Below are 22003 nucleotides of genomic sequence, written 5' to 3'. Positions count from 1 at the left end.
CCAGGAAGTCTTGGCGATTGTTGGTAAATGATGTGGTAAGTCCACTCAAGTCATCAGCGGTGGAGCTGGAAGCGGACTCTGAGTCTCCTTACCTGGGATGCAGGCTCCTTCCCAGCATGGGGATTTCATGGGGTTGGGCTGATGGTGCCAAGGAGTGACTCCCTGCACCTCTGGATTTGGAACCAATTGGGAAATAGACAAGGAGGCACGTGGGAATCCAAGTGCAGAATCTGCCTTAAGCCTGGAAAAGCTCTGTTCACGATGTGGCTGCTGGCACCCCCAACAGACACTCACCCAGCCAGCAAGCGTGAGCGCCCCTGTCCAGGCACCAGCATTTACCTGGTTCACCCACGCACGCCCTCCTGCCCATCCACCTGAGAAACAGGGACAAGAAATGCCAGGTTACAGACAGCTCACCCATTGGACAAGGTAGAACTTCCTAGAGGCAGAAGTGCTGAGGAGTCCCTCTTTTATGGGCTTGGGCAGGTGGTCTGTCCAGAGATGAAAGGAGCTCCCTGCAGCCGCCACCAGACGTGAGAGCAGGAAAAGCAAGAGAGGAGGTGAGGGGACACCCTCGGGGTATGGGCTGAGTAGGGGCTTGATGCCCAGGGAGCTTCCTCAGCGCAGAGGAAGGGACCCTCCCCTAGCACAGCAGCTCCTGCAGGCGCCATTCCACTTCTGCACGGGACCTGCTGTTTTTTTCTTTTTCCTTCTCGCCCTTCATCTCTCTTCACCCTCCCTGCCTTTATCCCTTCCCTTTCTTCACTTGCCAGGTAAGATGGGAAGAAGAGGGACTGCTGGGTGCCTTGGTTCTCTGTCCCCTCCCCACCTTGCCTAGTTCCTCCAGCTCGTCCTGTCCCTGCATTCTTCAAGGCCCTGCAGGCACCCCTTGCTCTCTGATGTCTTTAGGGCCTCCCTTCTCTGCATGCCTGGGCGGGGCCACCTCTGGAATCTGCCTCCTCCCTTGCATCTTGGCCATTGCTGTCCTCCTCGGGGACCACTGTTGATGGAAGGCCCCATCCTCCTCACCTCGTGGATCCTCGGCAATAGCCGAGCGTCCTCCTGTGGAGCTGGAACTGCTTGGAAGGGCCAAGCCCAAACAGGACCTGGAAGGTTCCTGAGCCAAGCTGCCTCTGGCCGCCTCTGATGGATGCTCACTCACACCACCCTCTGAACAGAACCCCAGGCACCAGTGATCTGGCCTCCCTCCTCCCTCCCCTCCCGCCTTCCTTTTTCTCTCCTTGGTTTCCCCGATATGCAGCCGGGGCCTCTCCAATCTGGCGCCAGGAGGTGGAGGAGGAGGCCGATCTGGGAGTGGGTGGGGACTGGCTGGGCCTGGTTCCTCCATAGCACTTTCCGAGGGCCAGAGAGAGGTGTTAGTGTCAGAAAAATACTGCAGTCCCATTCGCCCCCACGGCCCCAGCCCCCTCCACTTGTGGCGTCATCCATGGCCGCAAATGGGACCTGGGGGTAATGAGTTACACATGCTCCTGGCGGCTGCGGATGCCTGCAGCGGGGCCGCTCGCTGCCTCCAGTCCCGGCCTCCCCATTCCTGTGTTCCTTCCCCATAAAATGAAATTATCCTCCTCATCTACCTTCTTATCCATCAGATCTCCCCGGTTCACTTGGCGCAGCTGAGGGTTGCTGGGCTGCTGCCCAAAGATGGGAATGGATTTCCTGGGAGGGGCTGGCTGGGGCCTCTGGAAGAGTCACCGCCCTTTACAGGTTGCCGCGTCAGGCTCTGGTGCAGGAGAGGGGACTATTAACCCAGTTCAGAGCTACAGATCATGCCAAGCAGAGAGCATGGCTCTGTTAGACAGGTCTGTGGTCCCCGGGGGAGCCAGTGGCCAGGCGTGCTCCAGGTCTCTCTTGCCCAATGGGCTGTCTCTCTGTAAGATGGGAGTGGCTTGGTGACACATGTTGCAGTGTGTCAGGGCTGGGTGTGAACCCATAGTGCACACACGAGTTGTGTTGTCCTTGCACGCGTGAACTCAGACCCAGTGCAGGGGATTCTGTTTGTCCCGCCATCCCCACGTGCCGTACACTGTTCTTTAACTCACTGGGGATCCCCAGCAGGGAGTGGGTGAGGGGAGACAGGGAAGCTGGAGCACTTACTCCTCCAGCTTCTGCCCTATGGAGTGACCCAGGGCTGCTCCTGTCCCTCCACCAAAGACCACAGCTCCTTGAAAGCTGCCCTGTCCACCTGGGCTTTTCCCCTTCCAGGTTCTGGCAACTGCTCCCATCCCTGACCCTTTGGGCCCAAGGGTGGTTATAGCCCACGAATGCTGCTCTGTCCTTGTGAGTGTCACACCCCAGCCACATCTTTGAGACATTCCTTTTATGAAACCCTGTGATGTGTCCTAATCTGAGGGAGCCTTCTGTTTCTGCCAGGGCCCCGACCCGCTAATCTTGAGTGTCCTTGTCTGCAAAGTGAGAATAATGTTACTAACCCCACAGGCATTGTGGGAGGATTACGTGATATAACCCGGGTAAAGTGCCTTGCACACAGTAGCCCCTCGATCCACGTTTTATTTTCCTCCCTGGTCTTTGGGAGTCCCCTGCAAAGCTTGCAGAGGTGGGGAAGAAGGAGAGGGAGAGATGAGGAGGTGGAAGGAGCTGCTGCCACCCAGGGCCTCCCAGGAAACACCCATGCCCCTTCTCAGGAACCCTGGCCTGGAGAGTGTTTTGGGGCTGATCCTGGCCTTCTGCTGAAGAAAGCAGCATTCTGGTTACTAGCGGGATTCTCATGAAGCCTAGATACTCCAGGAAATTAAGCAAGTTCCTTTAGTCCTGTTTCTCGAATATTAGAAATACTGGGCCCTGAGGGCTCCTGGTTCTATGGCGTATGTGTGTCTGTCCCTTCGTCATCCTGATTGGAGGCATCTTGCTCCCAGGGGCCCCCTGAAGTTTGCTACCAGAAGAGCCAAGGGATGTGTTTCCTTGTCTCAGGGTGCAGGCTGCTGTTTCCAGGAGGCGTTGGGAAGAGGAGGGAGGGGGCACAGAGGCACCAGGGGCTCCTTCCCATGCAGATGGGCATGGACTGGAGCCTCCCCTCTCTGTCTTAAGCCAAAGCCCCAGCCCTGGGCCATGCCATCTCCTATATGGCATTACTCTAGGGATGGGGGCAGTGAGGAGGGTCTGAAGGGGATGCCACTGGCGTGTCCCACTAGCATGGTACAGTCTGGAGTGGATGGGCTTGAAGGAGGCCTGCAGTGAGGACAGAGCCCTGGGTGGGCAGGTGGGCCTCTGGTGATCCCTGGAGTAGCGGGGGTGATGAGTGGCCAGGGCAGTTATTCCTTATGGCATCCCCCAGTTCTCCTCACCACAGACCTTGCTGTCATAGCTCCTGGCCTCTGCTTCCTTGCTTGCTCATTCATTCATTTCTTCATCTTCATCTTTTAGCAAAATATATTTAGGGATCCTATAGGTGCTGTGTGCAGCAGGGGGCACAAATAGGCCTGAGACGGGGCTCCACGACTTCTGTAATTTACCATCGCTCTAGCTGGTCTGTCCTCCCCTCTCTCCTCCCTCCCACTGCAGACCAGCACAAGGCTGGCTCAAGTGCAAGGTTACCTAGATGTGACTCAGTGGGCCAGAAATTCAGGGTGTGGACACGTCATTGGTGCAGACCCGCACACAGCCTCGCTTGGCTCTGTTACCTGAGTCTAAAGTGCTGAAGTCTCACCTTCTCTATTGTGGGGGATGGCTTTGTGTGGTACTTAAAAAGACAGGTTCTGGGGCCAGGCATGGTGACTCACACCTGTAATTTTGGCACTTTGGGAGGCCGAGGCGGGTGGATTGCCTGAAATCAGGAGTTTGAGACCAGCCTGGGCAACATGGTGGAACCCCGTCTCTACTAAAATACAAAAAAAAATTAGCCAGGCGTGCGTGGCAGTGTGCGCCTGTAATCCCGACTACTTGGGAGGCTGAGGCAGGAGAATTGCTTGAACCCGGGAGGCAGAGGTTGCAGTGAGCCAGGAGCACGCTATTGCACTCCAGCCTGGGCAACAGAGTACAACTGTGTCTCAAAAAAAAAAAAAAAAAAAGACAGGCTCTGCAGTTGAACAGGCTGGGCTCAGACCCCGTCTCTGCTGAGTGCTGGCTGGGAAAACTTGAACAAGCCCTTATCCTCATCTTCCCCTCCTCTAAGAAATGGGAAGCGCATAGCCCCTGGCTCATACGCTTTTGCAAGGGCTACGTGAGTTATTCCACAATGAGTCCTTCCAAATGGGTACATAGAGCACACCCCAAAAATGTGAAGTCCTAGGGTGAGTGCCCTTGTGTCCCTTCAGTGTCTGCTTCTGCTCCTGGGCCTTCCCATGGGGCTCTGAGCAGTGCTTCTGTTTTTTCTGTCAAATAGGAAACCTAGAGTGAAGAGGAGGAGCGAGTGGGAAGTCACATCTGGGAGAGGGAGAGAGAGATGATGGGATGAGGGAAAGGCAGGAGCCCAGGGACAGCCAGCGCCCCTGGGTCTTTAGGCTCTGAGTTTAAATTAGCCCCATTGGCGTAGGGGCGTGGTTTTTTTTCCACCTGTGCTCAACGGTGTGGGTGGTGTTAGACTTGACAACGGTGAGCGTTTCCCTGTGCAAGTGTGAGGAAGCAAGACAAGAGCGAGGAGTGGGAGTGTGTTACCTGATAACGTGGATCCTGGAGTGGAGTAGGTTAAGAGGGCCAGCAAGGGTAGGAGGGTGTGAGAGGGTAGAAAGGCAGTGGGATGCATGGTCTGTGTGAGGCTGGGGCACCCGAGTCAGAGACCTGAGGGACTGCACTAAGAAGATGAGGGCGGGCACCGTGGCTCAAGTCTGTAATCCCAGTGCTTTGGGAGGCTGAGATGGGAGGATTGCTTGAGGCCAGGAGTTCAAGACCAGCCTGAGCAACACAGAGAGCACCCCCCAACCTACGAAAAATTTTAAAAATTAGCCAGATGTGGCGGTGCACGCCTATAGCCCTAGCTACTCGGGAGGCTGAGGCCAGAGAATCTCTTGAGCCCAGGCGGTCAAGGCTGCAGTGAGCTGTGATCACACCACTGTACTCCAGCCTGGGTGACAGAGGGAGAGCCTGTCTCAAATCAATCAATCAATCAATCAATCAATCAATCAATAAGATGAGCCATGGCACTTATAAAGCGGGACATTTGAATGTGGGATTTAGATTTCAGTGATTGGTGAAAAGCCTTTCTAGAGCAGCAGAATCCACTAGAAATGAAAAGTGAGCCACACATGCAATTTTAAAGTTCTTAGCAGCCACCTTAAAAGGTGAAAAGACACAAGAATCTGGCCAGGCATGGTGGCTCACACCTGTAATCCCAGCACTTTGGGAGGCCGAGGTGGGCAGATCACCTGAGGTCAGGAGTTTGAGACCAACCTGGCCAACATGGTGAAACCTTGTATCTCCTAGGGGAAAAAAAAAAAAAATTAGCCAGGTGTGGTGGTGGGCACCTGTAATCCCAGCTACTCGGGAGGCTGAGGCAGGATAATTGCTTGAACCCAGGAGGCGGAAGTTGCAGTGAGCCAAGATCACATCACTACATTCCAGTCTGGGCGACAGAGCAAGACTCCGTCTCAAAAAAAAAAAAGGCACAAGAAACTAACTGAAATACAGTAGTACACTTTAGTGAATCCAGTATATCCAATATATTATCATTTTGACGTGTAATTGCTATAAAGTTTATTGTGGTATTTATGTATTTTTTCTCTCATGCTGAGTCTTCAAAATCCAGTGCGTTTTTTACAGTCGGAGCCCATCCCTGCGTGGGCCAGACATGTTTCCTGTGTTCAAAGCCAATGGTCCGGGCTGGGGAGGCTGAAATAAGGTAAAGAGGCCAGAAGAAGTGATACCTGGGGATCAGGAGAGCCAGGGCAGTGACAGGGACCCCGGGAGGGGAGGAGCAGGTGGCCCTTAACCTTGAGGTGCAGTGTCAAGTCTTATGACAGTGAACACAAGTGCTGGGGGTTTTTAGGGATGAGGGAGAGGGAAAGTTCTAGAAGGAAACAAAGAGAAACATCTACTGCCCTGGCATATGATTGGTGTATGAGGAGAATGGGAAAAGAAAAGTCCTCATGGGAAAGGTTAGGCAGGCAGGAAGCAGGTCTCATTTAGAACAAGAAAGTAGAAGAAACGCCTACAGCAGAGGCTGAGGGAATGAGAGGTTTCACGGCTGATCGGCTGGGAGTCCAGGGGCCGATGCAGGAAGGTTTCAGAAGTCAGGGAGGGAGATGGTGTGAAAGGAGGATAAACACAGCTGTTTGGGGTTAACGGTGGGTGATGGGGGGCCTTGGGAGTCCTGGGTTTTCTGTGGGTGCAATGGACTGAATGTTTGTGTCCCCTCCAAATTCCTATGTTGAAACCCTAACCCCCAAAGTGATGGGATTAGGAGGTGGGGCCTCTGGGAGGTGATTAGGTCATGGAGGTGGAGCCCACGTGGGTGGGATAAGTGCCCTTGTAAAAGGGACCCCAGCGGCTCCCTCACTCTCTTGCCGCCGTGGGAGGATACTGTGAGGAGTGGGGGCGGCTGTGCAGACACCTGATCTGCCGGTGCCTTGATCTTGGACTTCCAGCCTCCAGAACTGTGAGCAGTACATTTGTGTTTATAAGCCACCCTGGCTGTGGTACTTTGCTGTGGCAGCCTGGACTAAGGCAGGGGGGCTTGCTAAGCCAGGACTGAGGGCTTAAGTGATTCTGCTGGGTGGCCTCAGGGCAGAAACTGCTGGTGAGGCTGTGAGGTTTTGTGGGGAGTAGTTTTTTGAGGAGCACCCAAAGTCCTAGGGCGCCTCATCCCCATCCTCTTTGCCCCGATCTGCTGAGCTCCCTCCTCTGGCATGGGCTGCTGTGTTTTTCGTGCATAGGTAGCAGAGCTAGAGGCTTCAGGGACACAGATGACTCAGTCCCCTACAAGTGGCAGGGGAGGCTCTCAGCATTTCTGTCTCCCAAGCCAGACACCCTTCCCACTGAATGGTGGTAGGAATTGGGAGAGTGAGACAGGTGTATTCAACTCATTTGTTTCTGCCCGGAGAAGAAACCAGTTCATCAAACCAAAGTGGACCAGGAGGTGGGCGGATGGTTGCATTAGCATCCCAGAAAGAGGAGTGATTTAAAAATGGAACTAGCTGAGACCTGGCTTCCAACTTGCAGACATCTTTAAGTGACTTATTGTCATTGACAAAGGGCCAGGAGGGGAACTGGGAATCTTTTGAACAAAGAGCTGGGGCCACTCTGTAGGGGAAGGGTCTTTTGGCCTGAAATTAGGCAGAACCCTGAGCCCGCTGCCTGCTTGAGTCTCACTGCATTGATGCCGCATTCCTTCTAATCCGTGTACTGTGCATTTGGGGCCTGAATAGTGGCATCTTCCACCAGCCCCAGGAACCCCTTGTTCCTGGGACTCTCAGGCTCTCCCCCGCGTGGCTGCGATGGTGTACCAGCTCACCTTGGCCACCCTGCCCTCCCCTCCCCCAGCTTCCTCTCTCCACCCCTCAGCCCCCTCTCTCCACCCCTCAGTCCCCTTTCTCCACCTCTCAGCCCCGGCTGCAGAAGACGCACACCGGCATCCCTTCCCGAAAATAAGAACAGACACCCTTGATTGTTCTCAAGAATTTTTATGCAGAGTAACTTGGGACATGGATGGGGTGGAGGAAAAATAACAAACATTGTGTGAAAGTGGCAAGATGGAGAGATCTCTGAAAGTACTAAGAGAAACTGTCCCAGACCATCGTGAAATCTGCATGGAATTAGCCCTGGCTGTCTCTCCTTCCCCTGCTCTCCCGTACTTAGAAGTGGGTGTGAAAGTCTTGGGTGCATCTGGCCCTGCGGAAGACCAGGCTCCTACCCCGGGTGCCCTCGCTGAGCCATCTGCCCTGAGGACTCAGGCCTGGATGCAGCAGGGCGGAGGTCACTGGTGTTCACTCTACCTCAGTTGGTTGTTCTGGAGAGAGGAAAAAAACCAAAATGTTTTTTTTCTGTTCTCTCACTCAACACAGAATGCTTCACTTCAGGTTACCAAAATGGATGAGGAATTCTCTCCATCAACAGCCAATTCTGCAGTGGGTTCGCTAATGGATGCCAGCTGGGTGTCCTCTGGTTCAATTCAATTCTGATGCAATGCACCTGCTGGTAGCCTTAGATCCCACAGGTTGAGGGCCCAGTCCCACAAGACTGCTCCCACCCTGCACCCATTTCCTTTGGCTATAAACCAGGGTTCCCAGGACCCCCACCTTGGGTTTGATTAATTTGCTAGAGTGGCTCCTAGAACTCGGGGAAACACTTTACTCACATTTACAGGTTTATTGAAAAGGATATTACAAAGGGTGTGTAGATGAACAACAGAGGGAAGAGGTGCACAGGGTGGGTCTGGGAGGAGGGGTGCAGGCCTTCCATGCCTTCCCCAGCTGTTCTGCCCTCCAGGAACCTCTGCATGTCCAGCTCTCCAAACCCAGTCCTTTTGGGTTTTTATGGAAGCTTCATTATGTAGGCATGATTGATTAAATCACTGGCTATTGATAATCAACCTTCAGCCTCTCTCTTTTCCTGGAGGTTGGGGGTAGGGCTGAAAGTCCCAACTCTCTAATCCTGCCTTTCCAGTCATTCCAGTGGCCAGCCCCCATCCTGAGGCGATCTAGGGGTCCCCAGACCCAGTCATCTCATGAATACACAAAAATCACTCTTATGACTCTGGAAATCCCAAAAGCTTTAGAAGAATTTTTTTGCCAGGATTCAGGATGATGACCAGGATGATATAGACTTCCCAACATCATGGTTGTTGAGGACCCTTCCAGGTTCCAGAGAGACTTGTTTCCCTGGGTCTGCTGTGACTCCAGGCAGGACTCAGGTGGGTGGCTCTCCGTGGCAGTGCCCCTGCTTCATACTTTCCTTCCCTCCCTTATGGAGTCCCCATGAAAGCCAGAGAGTGGTGGCAGCTTCAAAGACAGAGGTTATTTGCGGCTGCCTGTTACAGTGAACAATGTGAGTGATGAGTAACCATCATGAAGTCAGACGTGGGTGGGTTTCACGAAGCTCCTTGGATGAGCTGAGCTCTGAGGTTCCTCCCAGCAATAAAACCCTATCTCTACCTGCTGTTTATGAGCTGTGGGACCAAAGACAACAAGAAGAAAGTAACTGTTTGCTGCTGTTAAAACTCAAGTAGGTAACAATGGAATCATTGCCTTCTGTGTTTTTTTTATGTTTAGAGCCAGTTTCTTTGGAAATAAACACTCATTTTTATCAGATCCAATTCGTGAGTTTCTTTTAAAATGGGAGGGGGGGAAATACATTTGGATAACTCCAAAATGCTCTAAAATTATGACTAAGAAACTGAAATATTAGTTTTTCAAGGAAAGGACATTTTGAAGAAGGGGACTGCCGGAATACTCGCTCATGGTCTCACAGTTAATGCATGACAGAGGCAGCCTTTGCATTGACCTCAACAGAGCCCCAAACCCATGCTTTTCCCCCGAAGCTGTGTGAGAGACGCTATCTGCTTAATACAGGGAAAGAGAGCTGTAGAGGTTCAAGGTTCTCTCCACAATGTAGCCTGACATTGGGGGACCCTCTCCCTACTCATCCTCAGCTCAGGGTGCCAGGGTTGTGTTGTTTTTATATAAACTTTCCTGTTCTTTAATCTCTGCTGCCAAACATCTCCCTACCCCCAGGATACAGTATTTTAGCAAAACCTCTTTGGGGGTATTCTTGCTCCCGGTTTTAGAAGGAACTCTTCACAGTGTTTACCTCTAGGAATGATACAATCTTTTGATACAACCCCATTTTCAACGTGTCCTATTGAAAAGAAATCAAGGAATTCTTTTCTCCCCATAAGTCAAGCTCTTAGTAGTAAGACTTTTCATTTGCTTTCCAAGAATGTGTCTTCACCTTCCCTTTTGATATGACAAATGCCTTGCTGCAGAGCTGTGGCCTCCGTGCCATGGATCTGTGATTTCACCGCTGAATCAGAGAGTGAGCATCCAGGGGCAGGCTCAGGCCTTGGTATGACTAAGAAACTCCACGTGTGATTTTGACTTTCAACCAGGAGTAACTATTCTGTTCCAGTGATTAGCTTCTACAGTTTACCTGCATGGGCACAAAGAAGCAATCAGAGACCCTGGATATGCAAAGAAAGCCCAGCTTTTAATTAATTAATTTATTTATTTGAGACAGAGTCTCATTCTGTCACCTAGGCTGGAGTGCAGTGGCGTGATCTCGGCTCACTGCAACCTCCGCCTCCTGGGTTCAAGCAGTCGTCCTGCCTCAGCCTCCTGAGTAGCTGGGATTACAGGCCTGCACCACCAAGCCTGGCTAATTTTTGTATTTTTAGTAGAGATGGGGTTTCGTCATGTTGGCCAGGCTGGTCTTGTACTCCTGACCTCAAGTGATCTGCCCACCTTGGCCTCCCGAAGTGCTGGGATTACAAGCATGAGCCACCATACCCGGCCCCAGCTTTTATTTTTTCAGACCAAAGTTTGCTCCAAAAATGTGTTTTTCCAGCCAATTAGAGTTTGTCAATTATTTGTGTAAGGCAAATGTAAGAGACAGTCTTTGCCACAAAAATAACTGTTGTTCACATGTGTTTGCTTTGTTGTTCGCTGGCTGACAGGGAGACACACCTTGCCTCAGAGAACCTTAGAGACTAGTGGGGTCGCCAGAGAGGTAAAGAGATAATGGTTGATAATGAGGATGGTGTGAAAGATGCGTGCAAGGTTCTGACATGGTTCTTTCAGTGGTACTTCATTCTTAACATACTACCTTCTAGAACTTTTTTCTCTTTTTGGAGTCAGGGTCTTGCTCTGCCACCCAGGCTGGAGTGCAGTGGTGACAGCTCACTACAGCCTTGAACTCCTGGGCTCAAGTGATCCTCCCACCTCAGTCTCTTGAGTAGCTAGGATACAGGCACGTACCACCGTCCCTGGCTAATTAAAAATTTTTTTTGTAGAGATAGGGTCTCATTATGTTGCCCAGGCTGGTTTTAAATTCCTGAGCTCAAGGAGTCCTCCCATCTCAGCCTCCTGAAGTGCTGGGATTAAGTCATGAGCCATTGCCTGGCCTGGACCATTTTAAAACTTGAACATCTAAAATTTGGCTTTGCTTCTCTATAAATGAAATTTCCTTGGTGTGTATCAACTTTCTTCTTGCAACATGTCACTGAACTGTGACTTAGTTACTTTCATTAAAGTCAGTGTTTCCTAGGATGTGGCTACATACAGTATAGTGGTGTTCAAGATGCCTTTGATACACAGGTATAAATCTGTTAAGGTATCTACTTTTTTTTGTTTTTGTTTTTGTTTTTTTGAGACAGAGTCTCAATCTGTCGCCCAGGCTGGAGTGCAGTGGAAGGATTTTGGTTCACTGTAGCCTCTGCCTCCCAGGTTCCAACGATTCTCCTGCTTCGGCCTCCTGGGTAGCTGGGGCTACAGGCATCTGCCACCATGCCCGGCTAATTTTTGTATTTTTAGTAGAGATGGGGTTTCACCATGTTGGCCAGGCTGGTCTTGAACTCCTGACCTCAGATTATCCATCTGCCTCAGCCTCCCAAAGTGCTGGGATTACAGGCGTGAGCCACCGGGCCCGGCCAGGTATCTATTTTAATGTATAATAGGAAGATACTAATTTTCCACTTACGATGATGAAGTTTCCTTCCAAAGAAATTTAAGTTTAAATGTATTTAAGTGGCATGATGTTAAGAAAGTAATAGCCCAGGGACACTCAGCTATGGCAAGATTGTGCAGGCTGTCTGCAGGGGAGGATGCCTACAGAGGAGAAACCATCTATCTGCTGCTCCCAACAATCATCAAGCAGCCACATGTTCCACATTGAGATGAACAACGTCTCCCAGCCTGGCATTCTGGGCTCTTCTGGCAAGTCACTGTTCGTTTCTATTTATTTGCTCAGAGCCACTGGCCTTGCCCTCTCTAGACCTCTTGGCTTCCTGACCTCCAGATGCCATCCTCACTTCTGGAGGCCACTGTAAAATGGAAGAATCTTTCCCATGATTCTGTTTGAGCTTGGGAGAGTTTTTCTTCTTCCTCTTGTTGTCGTAGTGGTTGTTGACCATTTTCTCCAGCGCTCTGGTCTTGTGTGTGCTTGTGTCTGCAGACAACCTGTTAATCATGAACAGCTTTGTCTGGTACTTCCTGCAGATGGTTCACACAGAGAGGGAGATGTTTGCTCCTTAAAGTCACTGTTTTCAAATTTATAAGTCCTGTACATTGGACTATGAAGTGAAGACAAAGAGAACAGAGTTCAGCCCATCTAGAAAGGGCTGTCCTTCACACCCTGGTGAATTGCGGCCTCCTCCATGCAGACTGTGACTACCTCTGGCACCGAATGCATCGCCACCTGTGCAGGCAGCACTTTGCTTGTGTCACCGCTCCCTTCCGCACCGATCTCATTCTTCCCTGTATTGCAGTTACCCTTTTATGCATCGTCTTCCCCTCCCATGGCAGCGTCTGAAAGGCAGTGGCCGCATCTTAATCTCTCAACAAATATTCTGAGCATCTGCTATGTGCCAGGCACTGGCCTGGGAGCTGGGCAGTTGGAAGTGAATGACACTGACAAAGTCTCTCCCTCCCACAGTATGTCATCTTTGTATTTCCCAGCATCTATCATAAGTGTGTTAGTTATCTATTGCCACATAACAAATTACCCCAATACTGAGCAGCATAAAACAAATGCATTCCTCTTGCAGTTTCTGAGGAAGTCATGGGTGTTTTTTTTAAAAAAGCCAAAATTTTGTTAATTTTTTCAGATTAAAAATTTTGCACACACATATGTCTATATAATCTGGGAGGAATCCAGGAGCAATTTAGCAGAGTAGCCCTGGCTCAGGCTTTCTCAAGAGTTTGTGATACAGGAGGAGCAAGCCCCAAAATTGGAGGGTTCTTGGCTTTGCCCAGGAAAGAATTCCAGGGTAAGCCAGTGGTGGTAGTAACTTTTATTGAAGTGGCAGTGCACGGCAGTAGCAGAGGTGCTGCTCCCTGCAGAGCAGGGCTACCCCGTAGGCAGTGTGGCCAGAACAGCAGCTCAGAGGAAGTTCCGTAGTCCTATTTATGCCCATTTTTAATTATATGCAAATTTTAGGCAGTTTATGCAGAAACTTCTAGAAAAAGGGTGGCAACTTCTGGGTTGTCAGGTTGTTGCCATAGAAAGGGGTGGTAACATCTGGGTGTTGCCATGGCAATGGTAAACAACATGGCACTTTGGTGGGTGGGTGTGTCTTATGAAAAGCTGCTCCTGCCTTGTCCCTTTTTTAGCTAGTCCTCAGGTTGGTCTGGTGTCTGAGCTCTGCCTCTGGAGTCGAATCTTGCCTCCCACCTCGGTTGCAGTAAAGATATTGGCCAGGCTGCCATCATCCAAAGGCTTGACCTGGGAGGAGGATCTCCTTAGAGGCTCCCTCACCTACATGGCTGTCAGCCAAAGCCCTCAGTTCCTGACCACATAAGCCTCTCTGGGCGCTCATGACATGGCAGCTGGCTTCCCCTCAAACAAAAGTTCCAAGAGAGAAAGAGTAAGCCAGAAGGACGCTGTGTGTCTTTTGTCTCAATTCAGAAGTAACACACAAGTACTTCTGCCATATTCTATTGGTCACACCGACCAATTCTGGTACAACGTGGAAGAGAGTTGATTGCAGAAGGTGCTGGGATCGTGGGGGCTATTTTGAAGGCTGGCTACCAGAGTGGGGCTTTCCACAGTGGATGTTCCATAAATGCCTGTTAAAGTTTTTATCCCTACAATCCTTAAGTCAAAAGCTCTACTTTTATTTTTAATAGACTTTGTTTTTTAATAGTAGTGTCAGATTTATAGCAAAGGCAAATGGAAAGTACAGAACATTCCCATATACCCCGCTTGCCACCCTCCCCATGCACAGCCTCCCCTGCTGTCAATATCTCCACCAGAATGGTGCATTTGTTAGTATCAGTGAACCTATGTTGACACATCATTATCTCCCAGAACCCATCGTTTACATTAGGGTTCACTCTTGGTGTTGAACATTCTGTGGGTTTGGCCAAATGTCTAAGGGCATGCATCTACCATTACAGTATCATACAGAAGAGTTTCACTTCCCTGAAAATCCCCTGTGCTCCGCCTGTTCATCCTTCCTGCCCTCCCAATCCCTGGCAACCACTGATCTTTTTACTCCCTCCATAGTTTTGTTTTTCCCAGAATATCACATAGTTAGAATCATATGGTGTGTAGCTTTTTTAGATTGGTGTATTTTACCAGGTTAATTACGCATTTAAGATTCCTCCATGTCTTGTCATGGCTTGATAGTGCATTTTAAAAAAATTATTTTTAACAAAAAAGTAGGCATACGTTTTGCCCTGGCTTTGCTGATAGGATCATTTTGGAGTGTTTGTAACCTTCCGCTAAGTTTAAATAATTTGAAAGGTTTACCCAGCTAACATGCTTCTGCCACTTGGAAAAAAAAAAAGTCCATAAATGTGTTTTGGGCAGCCTTTGTGACTTGTCGTTGTCTTAAATTGTCTTCTTTCCTTTGCAATCAGATTCTCTAAGGGCCTTGCCAGATCATTCATGTTCTGCTTGTCTAACCATTTGTGGGAAACCTCTATTTGAAACCCTCATTATGTTCTATTTAAAATAGACTTGGTTTAATGTACAAAGTAACCAAGTCTTGCTCAAAGAACTAAACTCTCTCAGAGGAAGGTCTGTGTTCTGCATGTTGGTTGACTAAGGCACCTGTCACAAGTAGGTGCTTGCTGTTAAATAGAAGCCTCAGGTAGAGGGCAAGGGAACTATTCTTTTTTATGGGGAAAAAATAGAGCAACATCACTGCATGTTGACCCACTCCTACAGTGAACTAGCAACACATATACAGATGACAAAGGCAAACTTCAAGTTAACTGTGTTCATGGCTGTGTGATTTTCCTCCTCCTATTCTTTCATGAGGCTTAGGAGAAAGCAGGGCTCAGAGCAGGAGAGATGAAACTACCCCCATGAGAACGAAACGAGTATTTGTATAATATTATTCAATGCTATACCTTCCACTCTGACTCTTGAGAGGAACAGAGTTTTTTCTGGTAAGTTGCAACCAGACAGCTAGTGGCTCTCACCAGAAGGAAAAAAAATAAAAGAAATGCTACCAGAAGCCTACATATTTGGAGCAAAACCCTTTGTAGAGCCTAGTGTATGGTAAGGGATGGAAAATCCCAGACGGGTTTAGGGTGAGTTAGAAAGATGTGCTCTATTTTGTCTTAGCAGAAAATCAGCTCAACTCTTCAAACCTTGCTAATGCAAGGATGAGTGAGAATGGTCACTGGATTTGTATTTGACAACTTGCTCCACACTGCACCCAATGTCTTATGGAAATATTTTGTAATAGCTCTGTTTAGCTGGTTTAACAGCAGTATTTGTAATAAAACGAAGTCAATGAGTGGGAAAATGTTCCCTATATAACAATACCTCTGGGGGACCAGGGCAGTGTGGATCCTAAGGTACCAATAGTCACCACCATTTTCCTTGTGGTCATAAAACCTCCTGAGGCCAAGGAGGTAGTAATGATACCTGGGAGGTGATATATAACCTTTGAGGTATCCTTGCAAATGGAAACCTATGAAGGAATAGCAAACATGGCACCATCCTTCAAGATGTTTTCTAAATATCAATTATTTTAGCCTCTCTTGACAACCTTTTTCTGCCCACTCCTGTTAGTGACACTCCTCTCCTTTCCTTTCCTTTCCTTTCCTTTCCTTTCCTTTCCTTTCCTTTCCTTTCCTTTCCTTTCCTTTCCTTTCCTTTGACAGTCTCACTGCGACACCCAGGCTGGAGTGATCTCAGCTCACTGCAACCTCTGCTTCCTGGGTTCAAGTGATTGTCCTACCTCAGCCTCCCGAGTAGCTGGGATTACAAGCGTGCTACACTATGCCCAGCTAATTTTTGTATTTTTAGTAGAGATGGGGTTTCACCATATTGGCCAGGCTGGTGTTGAACTCCTGACCTCAAGTGATCCGCCCACCTTGGCCTCCCACAGTGCTGGGATTACAGGTGTGAGCCACCGTGCCTGGCCTTAGTGACACTCTTGAAGTGGGGACAGTCCTTCTGGAGAGGGGTCTCACCCACAGGGGGTGATTAAAGGGATATGCATTTTTTTAAAAAATGCCCCCCTCCTCCCACCCAGTGATTCCTACGTGCCCTGCTGACATCGGGGAGAGGATCCCTTCTTTCCACTTTCAGTCAACAGAGCAGGTGGAGGTCAGCAAGCCTCTGCATGGGCCATCTGAGAAGGCTGCCTTGAAGAACAAGCTCAGCTAAAAGATCAACCTGGGTCCTGGGGCCAGATTTACCGCTAACTGACATTTGACATTCTTTATCTGTACAACAAAGGGGTTGAATTACATGGCCCAAAAGGCCACTACAGCAATGATATTTCCCTGTTCCATTTTGAGCAGAAGCTGAGGAGTATCACAGGATGAGTTTACCATGTTTTCTAGCAAATCTAAATGCAAGGTTGCAAGCTGGTCAGAGCTGGCTTACAGATGTGTTTTGTTTACACTCCCCAGTGTTTTGTGCTTGATGAATTAGTTGCCAACACTTAAAAATAGATGTAGAAAATTCTGGATCTGGCCACACTCACCCCTCATCCCTGCATAGTAGCCTCTGCCAGAGCAGGCACGTGCCGTTGGCCTCCCCACAGTCCCACTGGGCCCATTTCTCTCATTCTCATACCTCCCCAGCCACTGTAGAAGTTTGAGTTTGGGTAACTCCTGTTTTAATTTCTCTTCTTGTTCCCTGGATCCCATGGGACAATGATACTTTGTAAAGGCCACGTGTCTAAGACTATTTCAAGGTCTTTCTGCTGCTTGGGCTAGCTCAGGAAGAGTTGGTTTGTGTGATCATGTGAGCTGTGGACATGTGATCTGGCTTGGTCATGAACACAGAGAGTGGGAGGAGAGCTAGAGGCTGAATGTGATGGTCCTGGAAAGCTCCCCATCAGGTGGCTGCATTCTAGACATGCAAAAGGGATGTGAGAAGTTCAACATGAACATCTGCATGCATCAGGGAGAGATGAGACCAAAAAAGAAAAGAGCTTATGGGGTTTTTAAGTGTCTTCTTTCCTTCCTCCTCTTACCCTTATTGTCCAGGTCCATGTCACAAACGGCGGGCAAGCATCTGCTGTACCCAGCTGGGGTCCCTGTCGGCCCTGAAGCATGCTGTCCTGGGGCTCTACCTGCTGGTCTTCCTGATTCTTGTGGGCATCTTCATCTTAGCAGGTAAGAGCAGGTCATTTTTGTCCTGGTCTTTTGGGATGAGGAAGGAAGACGTGGAGCTTCCACTCTTCATTCCCACTGTCATGAGCCCAAACACTGCCCTTGTCACCATGGAAACCTCGGAGGAAGAAGGAATAAGCTCTTCAGTAGTATTGCTTGTTTTGTGTGGGAGTAGCTGGCAGGGTCTATGTGAGCTTGTGGAATTGAAGAGTCCAGCAGTAGAGACCTAGCTGCTTGGAGTGGCTTCTGACTTTTCCTGCATCATTGTGGGACATTGTGCATTACACTGGGCCTCCCTGGGCCTCTGTGGTACGGTTTGCACTGAGAAGACTGGGCACTGTCTTAGCTTCTGGTCCTGGCGTGCCATGAAAATAGTTGTGAGGCACTTTGCTTCCTGGTAAACCTGCTGCCCTTTGCAGTTACTGTAGGTAGAATGGGTTTGCCCCAATTCAGCCAGGCTCTCATTAACAATTTCTGTCTTTTGAGATGGGCAGGTGATGGGCTAGGGCTAGCGTGTTCTCCAGCCATGGAGAAGGAGAGCTCATGGACTCAAGAAGGGATGGAACAGGAGCCTGTTGGCCCCAGCTGTGAGCAGCCCAGCTCATCATCTATAGGTAGTCCCTATGAAGACAGATGGTGAAGCAGATGGCTGTAGTGGTCTTCTCCTGACTCCCTTTCAAGGGAAGGGCTGCTCAGTTCCCACCTTTCTCAATGCAGGTAGGTAGGACTGGACACAAGTAAGGCTGAGGAATCAGTTTATTTCCACCCGACATGTCTCACATGAGTACCTGACTTGCAGCAGGCTCCATGCTAAGATTGGGGGCACAGCTAAATAGGACCCAGGTGCTTCTCTCAAGGAGCTCCCAGCCTAGGAACTGAGGCGGGGTCGTGCAGATAGAGCCCTGCCTCGAGGCAGAATGCGACGGGCACTGTGATGGGGTGTAGCCCAATGCGATGGTGACAGAGCAGGCACGTACAGGGAGGTGCGGCTGCTGCATGGAGCAGGAGGAGTTGGTGGGAGCGAGGCTGCTGGCCAGGCCTAGCTGACTTGGAGCACTGAGGGAGGGGCCCTCGGGTGAAGCCCAGGGCAGGAATCTGGAGGTCCGGCCCTTACAGATAGATGACCTTTTGCTGGAAATTTCGAGGCAAATGGCCAGGACCTCCCCAGTCTTGACTCACTTTCCGTCAAGAGGGACTAGTCAGTTGGGTGATGTAATGGGGTGTTCAATGCTGCCTGAGCCTTCAGGTTTCCACACTCAGGGCAAAGACATTGGGGTGGAGTCTGTCCCACCAATGAGCAACCTGAGGGGCGGCCAACAGCAACAACGAGAGAACCTCATGATTCATCCCTGGGACCAGAGGACAGGGGCCAGCAGGGTCCCTCGCAGGCCGAGTGGGCCAGAGGAGGATTTGAACATGTTCTCGGGCTGCTTGGTGAGAGCTTGGGATCTGGGTTTTGTGGGTTTGGCTGCGAGGACCATAACAAATTTCTGGAATGTTCAGAAAGCATTCCAGCTCAACAGGAAACCAGAACAGGGACTTTTAGGTGACAGATGCAGAAAAGCTCTGCAGAACAGGAACTTTAAGGTGACAGATGGGGATCTGGAGGAGAGGGACCAGGCTGGTGGGGGTCTTGGGGCAGGCCTCTGGAGGTCCTGGAAGGGCATCGTCTCTTGGGGAAGAGAAGACTTGCAGCAGAGTGACGGTTCTCTTCTGGTGTCTGGACGGCTGCCACATGGAAAGGGTAGACATGCTCTATGTGACCCCAGAAGGCAGAGCTAGGACCAACGGGTGGATGTTATTAGGAGACAGATTTCCATTCAAAATAAAGGACAGTTTGCTAACAAGTAGTGCTGTCCAGTATGATGAAAAAAAGGCTTTCTCCTGGCTTGGAGATTGAATGAGGTTTATAATGATGTCCTGGAAGCTTCAGAAAGGAGGGTGGAACATGGTTTCCCAATCGAATAGAAATGCTGCCATACCTCCTTAATTGTTCCAGCATTTTTCTGATCATTATAATTATCTTTGAACCTGAAGTTTCTGGGTACCACATTGCCTGTGTTGAACAAAAATTTGGGGTGGATTGGGACGGAGCTGGTGCAACAGTGTCGTACCTGATCTCTTGCCCCTTGGTGTGTGGCCGCTCTTACCTCCCCAGATTCTTGTCTGGAGAATCATGCTGGCCTCTGCGGGAGGTTTGGTGAGGGTGGCATAGGAAAGGGACTTGGCAAGGTGGTGGACAAGTCTGAGGTTCTTTAAGGAGGCTCTGTCTGATCTTAGAGAGGTTTCTTTAGATTGCCTGATTGAAGACCTCAGCGATGCTCCTTCTCAGAGATACCAAGATCAGGAGTCAGGGGAGATCCACAGTCCAGTGTGAAGAAGAGCTTGCCTGGCCTTCTGTTGGGTGTCCTGCCATGGGAGAGGGCTTCCCTTTCTTGGGTAGAACTCACTGTCTGTGCCCAGAGAGGTCACCTTGCACAGGAGATCCATTTAAACCATTCTTAAAACCTCCTTGTCAGTGCAAATCTCATAGCTCCTACAACTGGATGACAAAATTGTCCACCGCAACCCAGCGCCATATCTGAATACTGGATTGGCAACATCTCAGTGTGCAAATGCTTACTCTTACTGTTTCCCCATATGAAACATTTGTAATCAAACTACACCAAAATATGAGTCTTATAAGCCCTACATAGGACTTCTCTCAATTCATCTTCTTGCCCAAATATTGAAAGTAAAAGGCAAACATGTTCCTCACGTTTATGCATTATCCAAGTTTACCTGTTTGAAGGTTAATCCGGCCACCACCCAGATTATTCTATCAATTGGATTCTGCCCATCATCCAACCTGACCAGTGTCCTCCTGGGAGCTTTACTCCAATAATCCCATGCTGGCACTGGGTTCTCTTCCCTCAGCTCATAGCCTTTCATCATCTCCCAAGGAGATGGCAAGAGCCTCCTCCTACCCCCAATTCCTCTAAGCTTTTCTATCTCTTCCACACATTTTGATTATTACCTTGGCTGACGGTTCCCTATTATGTTTTCATTCTGTTGCCAATTCATTTTTGAACAGTACAGACCATCAGGTTTAAGTTCATGAACTAAAGAATTGAGATTTGCCTGGTCGTGTGGCCAGGGGGTCCTCAATCCAGCACTTCAGGCAAGATGTCCTTTGCAATGGAATTAAAGGGTCGGAGGGAGCTCAGTCTTAACCATGACTCTTCCAGGCAGTCACTGTGGTGACTGGGTGTGGTCATCAGGAACCATCTCTTCTTCCCCTTTCCTGAGACAGCTCTGTAGATAAGTCTGAATTCTCACTGTGGAAATGAAACGGCAGAAAGGGAAAGTGAAAAGATCTGGGGTTCAAATGTGGGGTGAGGCTGCAGCATCGCAGCAATGTAGCAAGACCACTGGTCTACAGGGAGAGTCCCTAGGGAGATATGGGCTCCTCCTGCACCTTAAATTACTTCTTTTCTAACAGCACCAGTTGGTCATTGTCATCATCATCCTCAACAAGTGCTGAATTTGTGCATGAGTGTTCGGTGCATGCAGGGCAAAGGGACAAGCCCTAGGAATAAAACGTCATGAGATGTAGGCCCTGCACAGGAGGGTTTAAAATCATAAACACAGACACCCACCGTCAGGCAATGTGACGTAGTTTCTGCTGTTGCCAAATTATATTATTGTATATTATATATTATTATACAAAGGAGAGCCCAATCCCTGAGGGCTGGAATGGTTGGGGAGGGCCTTGGCCCGGGGAGAGTTGTCCACCTGGCTTTGAACTGAGTATCCCTTTTGTGGATCACCTTGTTTCAAGCAGGTCGGTCCTTGGACTTTGCAGGAAAGAACAATATGCTCAGAGCCCATGTCCGTCTACACTGTAGCTTCCCGATTCTATCATGCATCTTGGGAATAGGAGCGTAATGCCATCATCCTTTATTGGGACACTCTGTCAGAAACAACCTTGTGAAATTTCATCCCTTGTGCTTATTGCAAGAATGATGTTGAGGATGTTATTTGTTGCATTACACAATGCTGTCCTCAGAGGACCCATGCACCAATTATTTTCTGTCTCAGTCATAGAAGGAGTTACGTGTTCCTTGAGGAATTTGTTTTCACCTTATGGAGACTGTGAATCTGAAAGTCTTTAAAATTACTTTCAAGGAGGTAATTAACACAAACTTAAGAGTCAGCTGTCATCCCTTGTATGGGGATATGTGAATTTGAAGGTCATTAAAACAAAAACCTGGGGACAGAATTGTGGTCCACCTGCGGCAAGTATAGAGACTTAAGGAAAGCATTTTTGTGTTAGTTTCATTCCTGGCTTCATTCGGGGTCCCTCTGCTTGATCTTCTTTACCTGGATCTCATCTACTTTAATCTTAGTGTAGTTAATGTATCCTTGTGAATTGCCTTAATTCTTTATGGAACAATGAAGGGTGTTATGTATAGTTTTATCTTTACAAAAATTTCTGCCTATTCTACCTAATTCTTCAAATGCATGATGTTTTTAATGTGTGAATGAATGACAGAGACAAGAGAATCTAGAAAATATTTGTAGAAAAAAAGATGATTATTTCAGTTTTAACCAAGTACCTAATTGAGATGAATATGGAATTGCTACCCAGGGACATTTAGCTAGTAGAAGTGGCAGGTGTGTGATTAACTATATTAACACATCTACCATGTTATGTACTGCATTGACATCATAGCGTTTAAGAAGAATATTGAGACAGGCAGGACCATGTAGACTTCATGCTGGTTGCAAGTAGGGACTTTGGAGCCAGCCTGTCTGAG

General features: G+C 49.1%; 1 protein-coding gene across 3 annotated transcripts in view; it reads left to right on the top strand.

Moving 5' to 3' along the window:
• The window catches only part of SCARA5 (scavenger receptor class A member 5), a 126136-nt gene that overhangs the window by 8867 nt on the left and 95266 nt on the right, over nucleotides 1-22003 (top strand). For 2 of the 3 annotated variants that reach the window (XM_055295822.2, XM_055295823.2), the window contains exon 3: nucleotides 17079-17207. The exons of the other annotated variant lie outside the window; for it this stretch is intronic. In XM_055295822.2, the coding sequence (XP_055151797.1) occupies nucleotides 17079-17207 (129 nt within the window). The remainder of the gene's footprint in view (nucleotides 1-17078; nucleotides 17208-22003) is intronic. 3 annotated transcript variants of the gene reach the window in all.

The sequence above is a fragment of the Symphalangus syndactylus genome, chromosome 10 (genome assembly GCF_028878055.3).
Source record: "Symphalangus syndactylus isolate Jambi chromosome 10, NHGRI_mSymSyn1-v2.1_pri, whole genome shotgun sequence".
Lineage (NCBI taxonomy): Eukaryota > Metazoa > Chordata > Mammalia > Primates > Hylobatidae > Symphalangus > Symphalangus syndactylus.
Note: the sequence above shows the minus strand (reverse complement) of the source record. Positions and strands in the feature narration are given on the sequence as shown.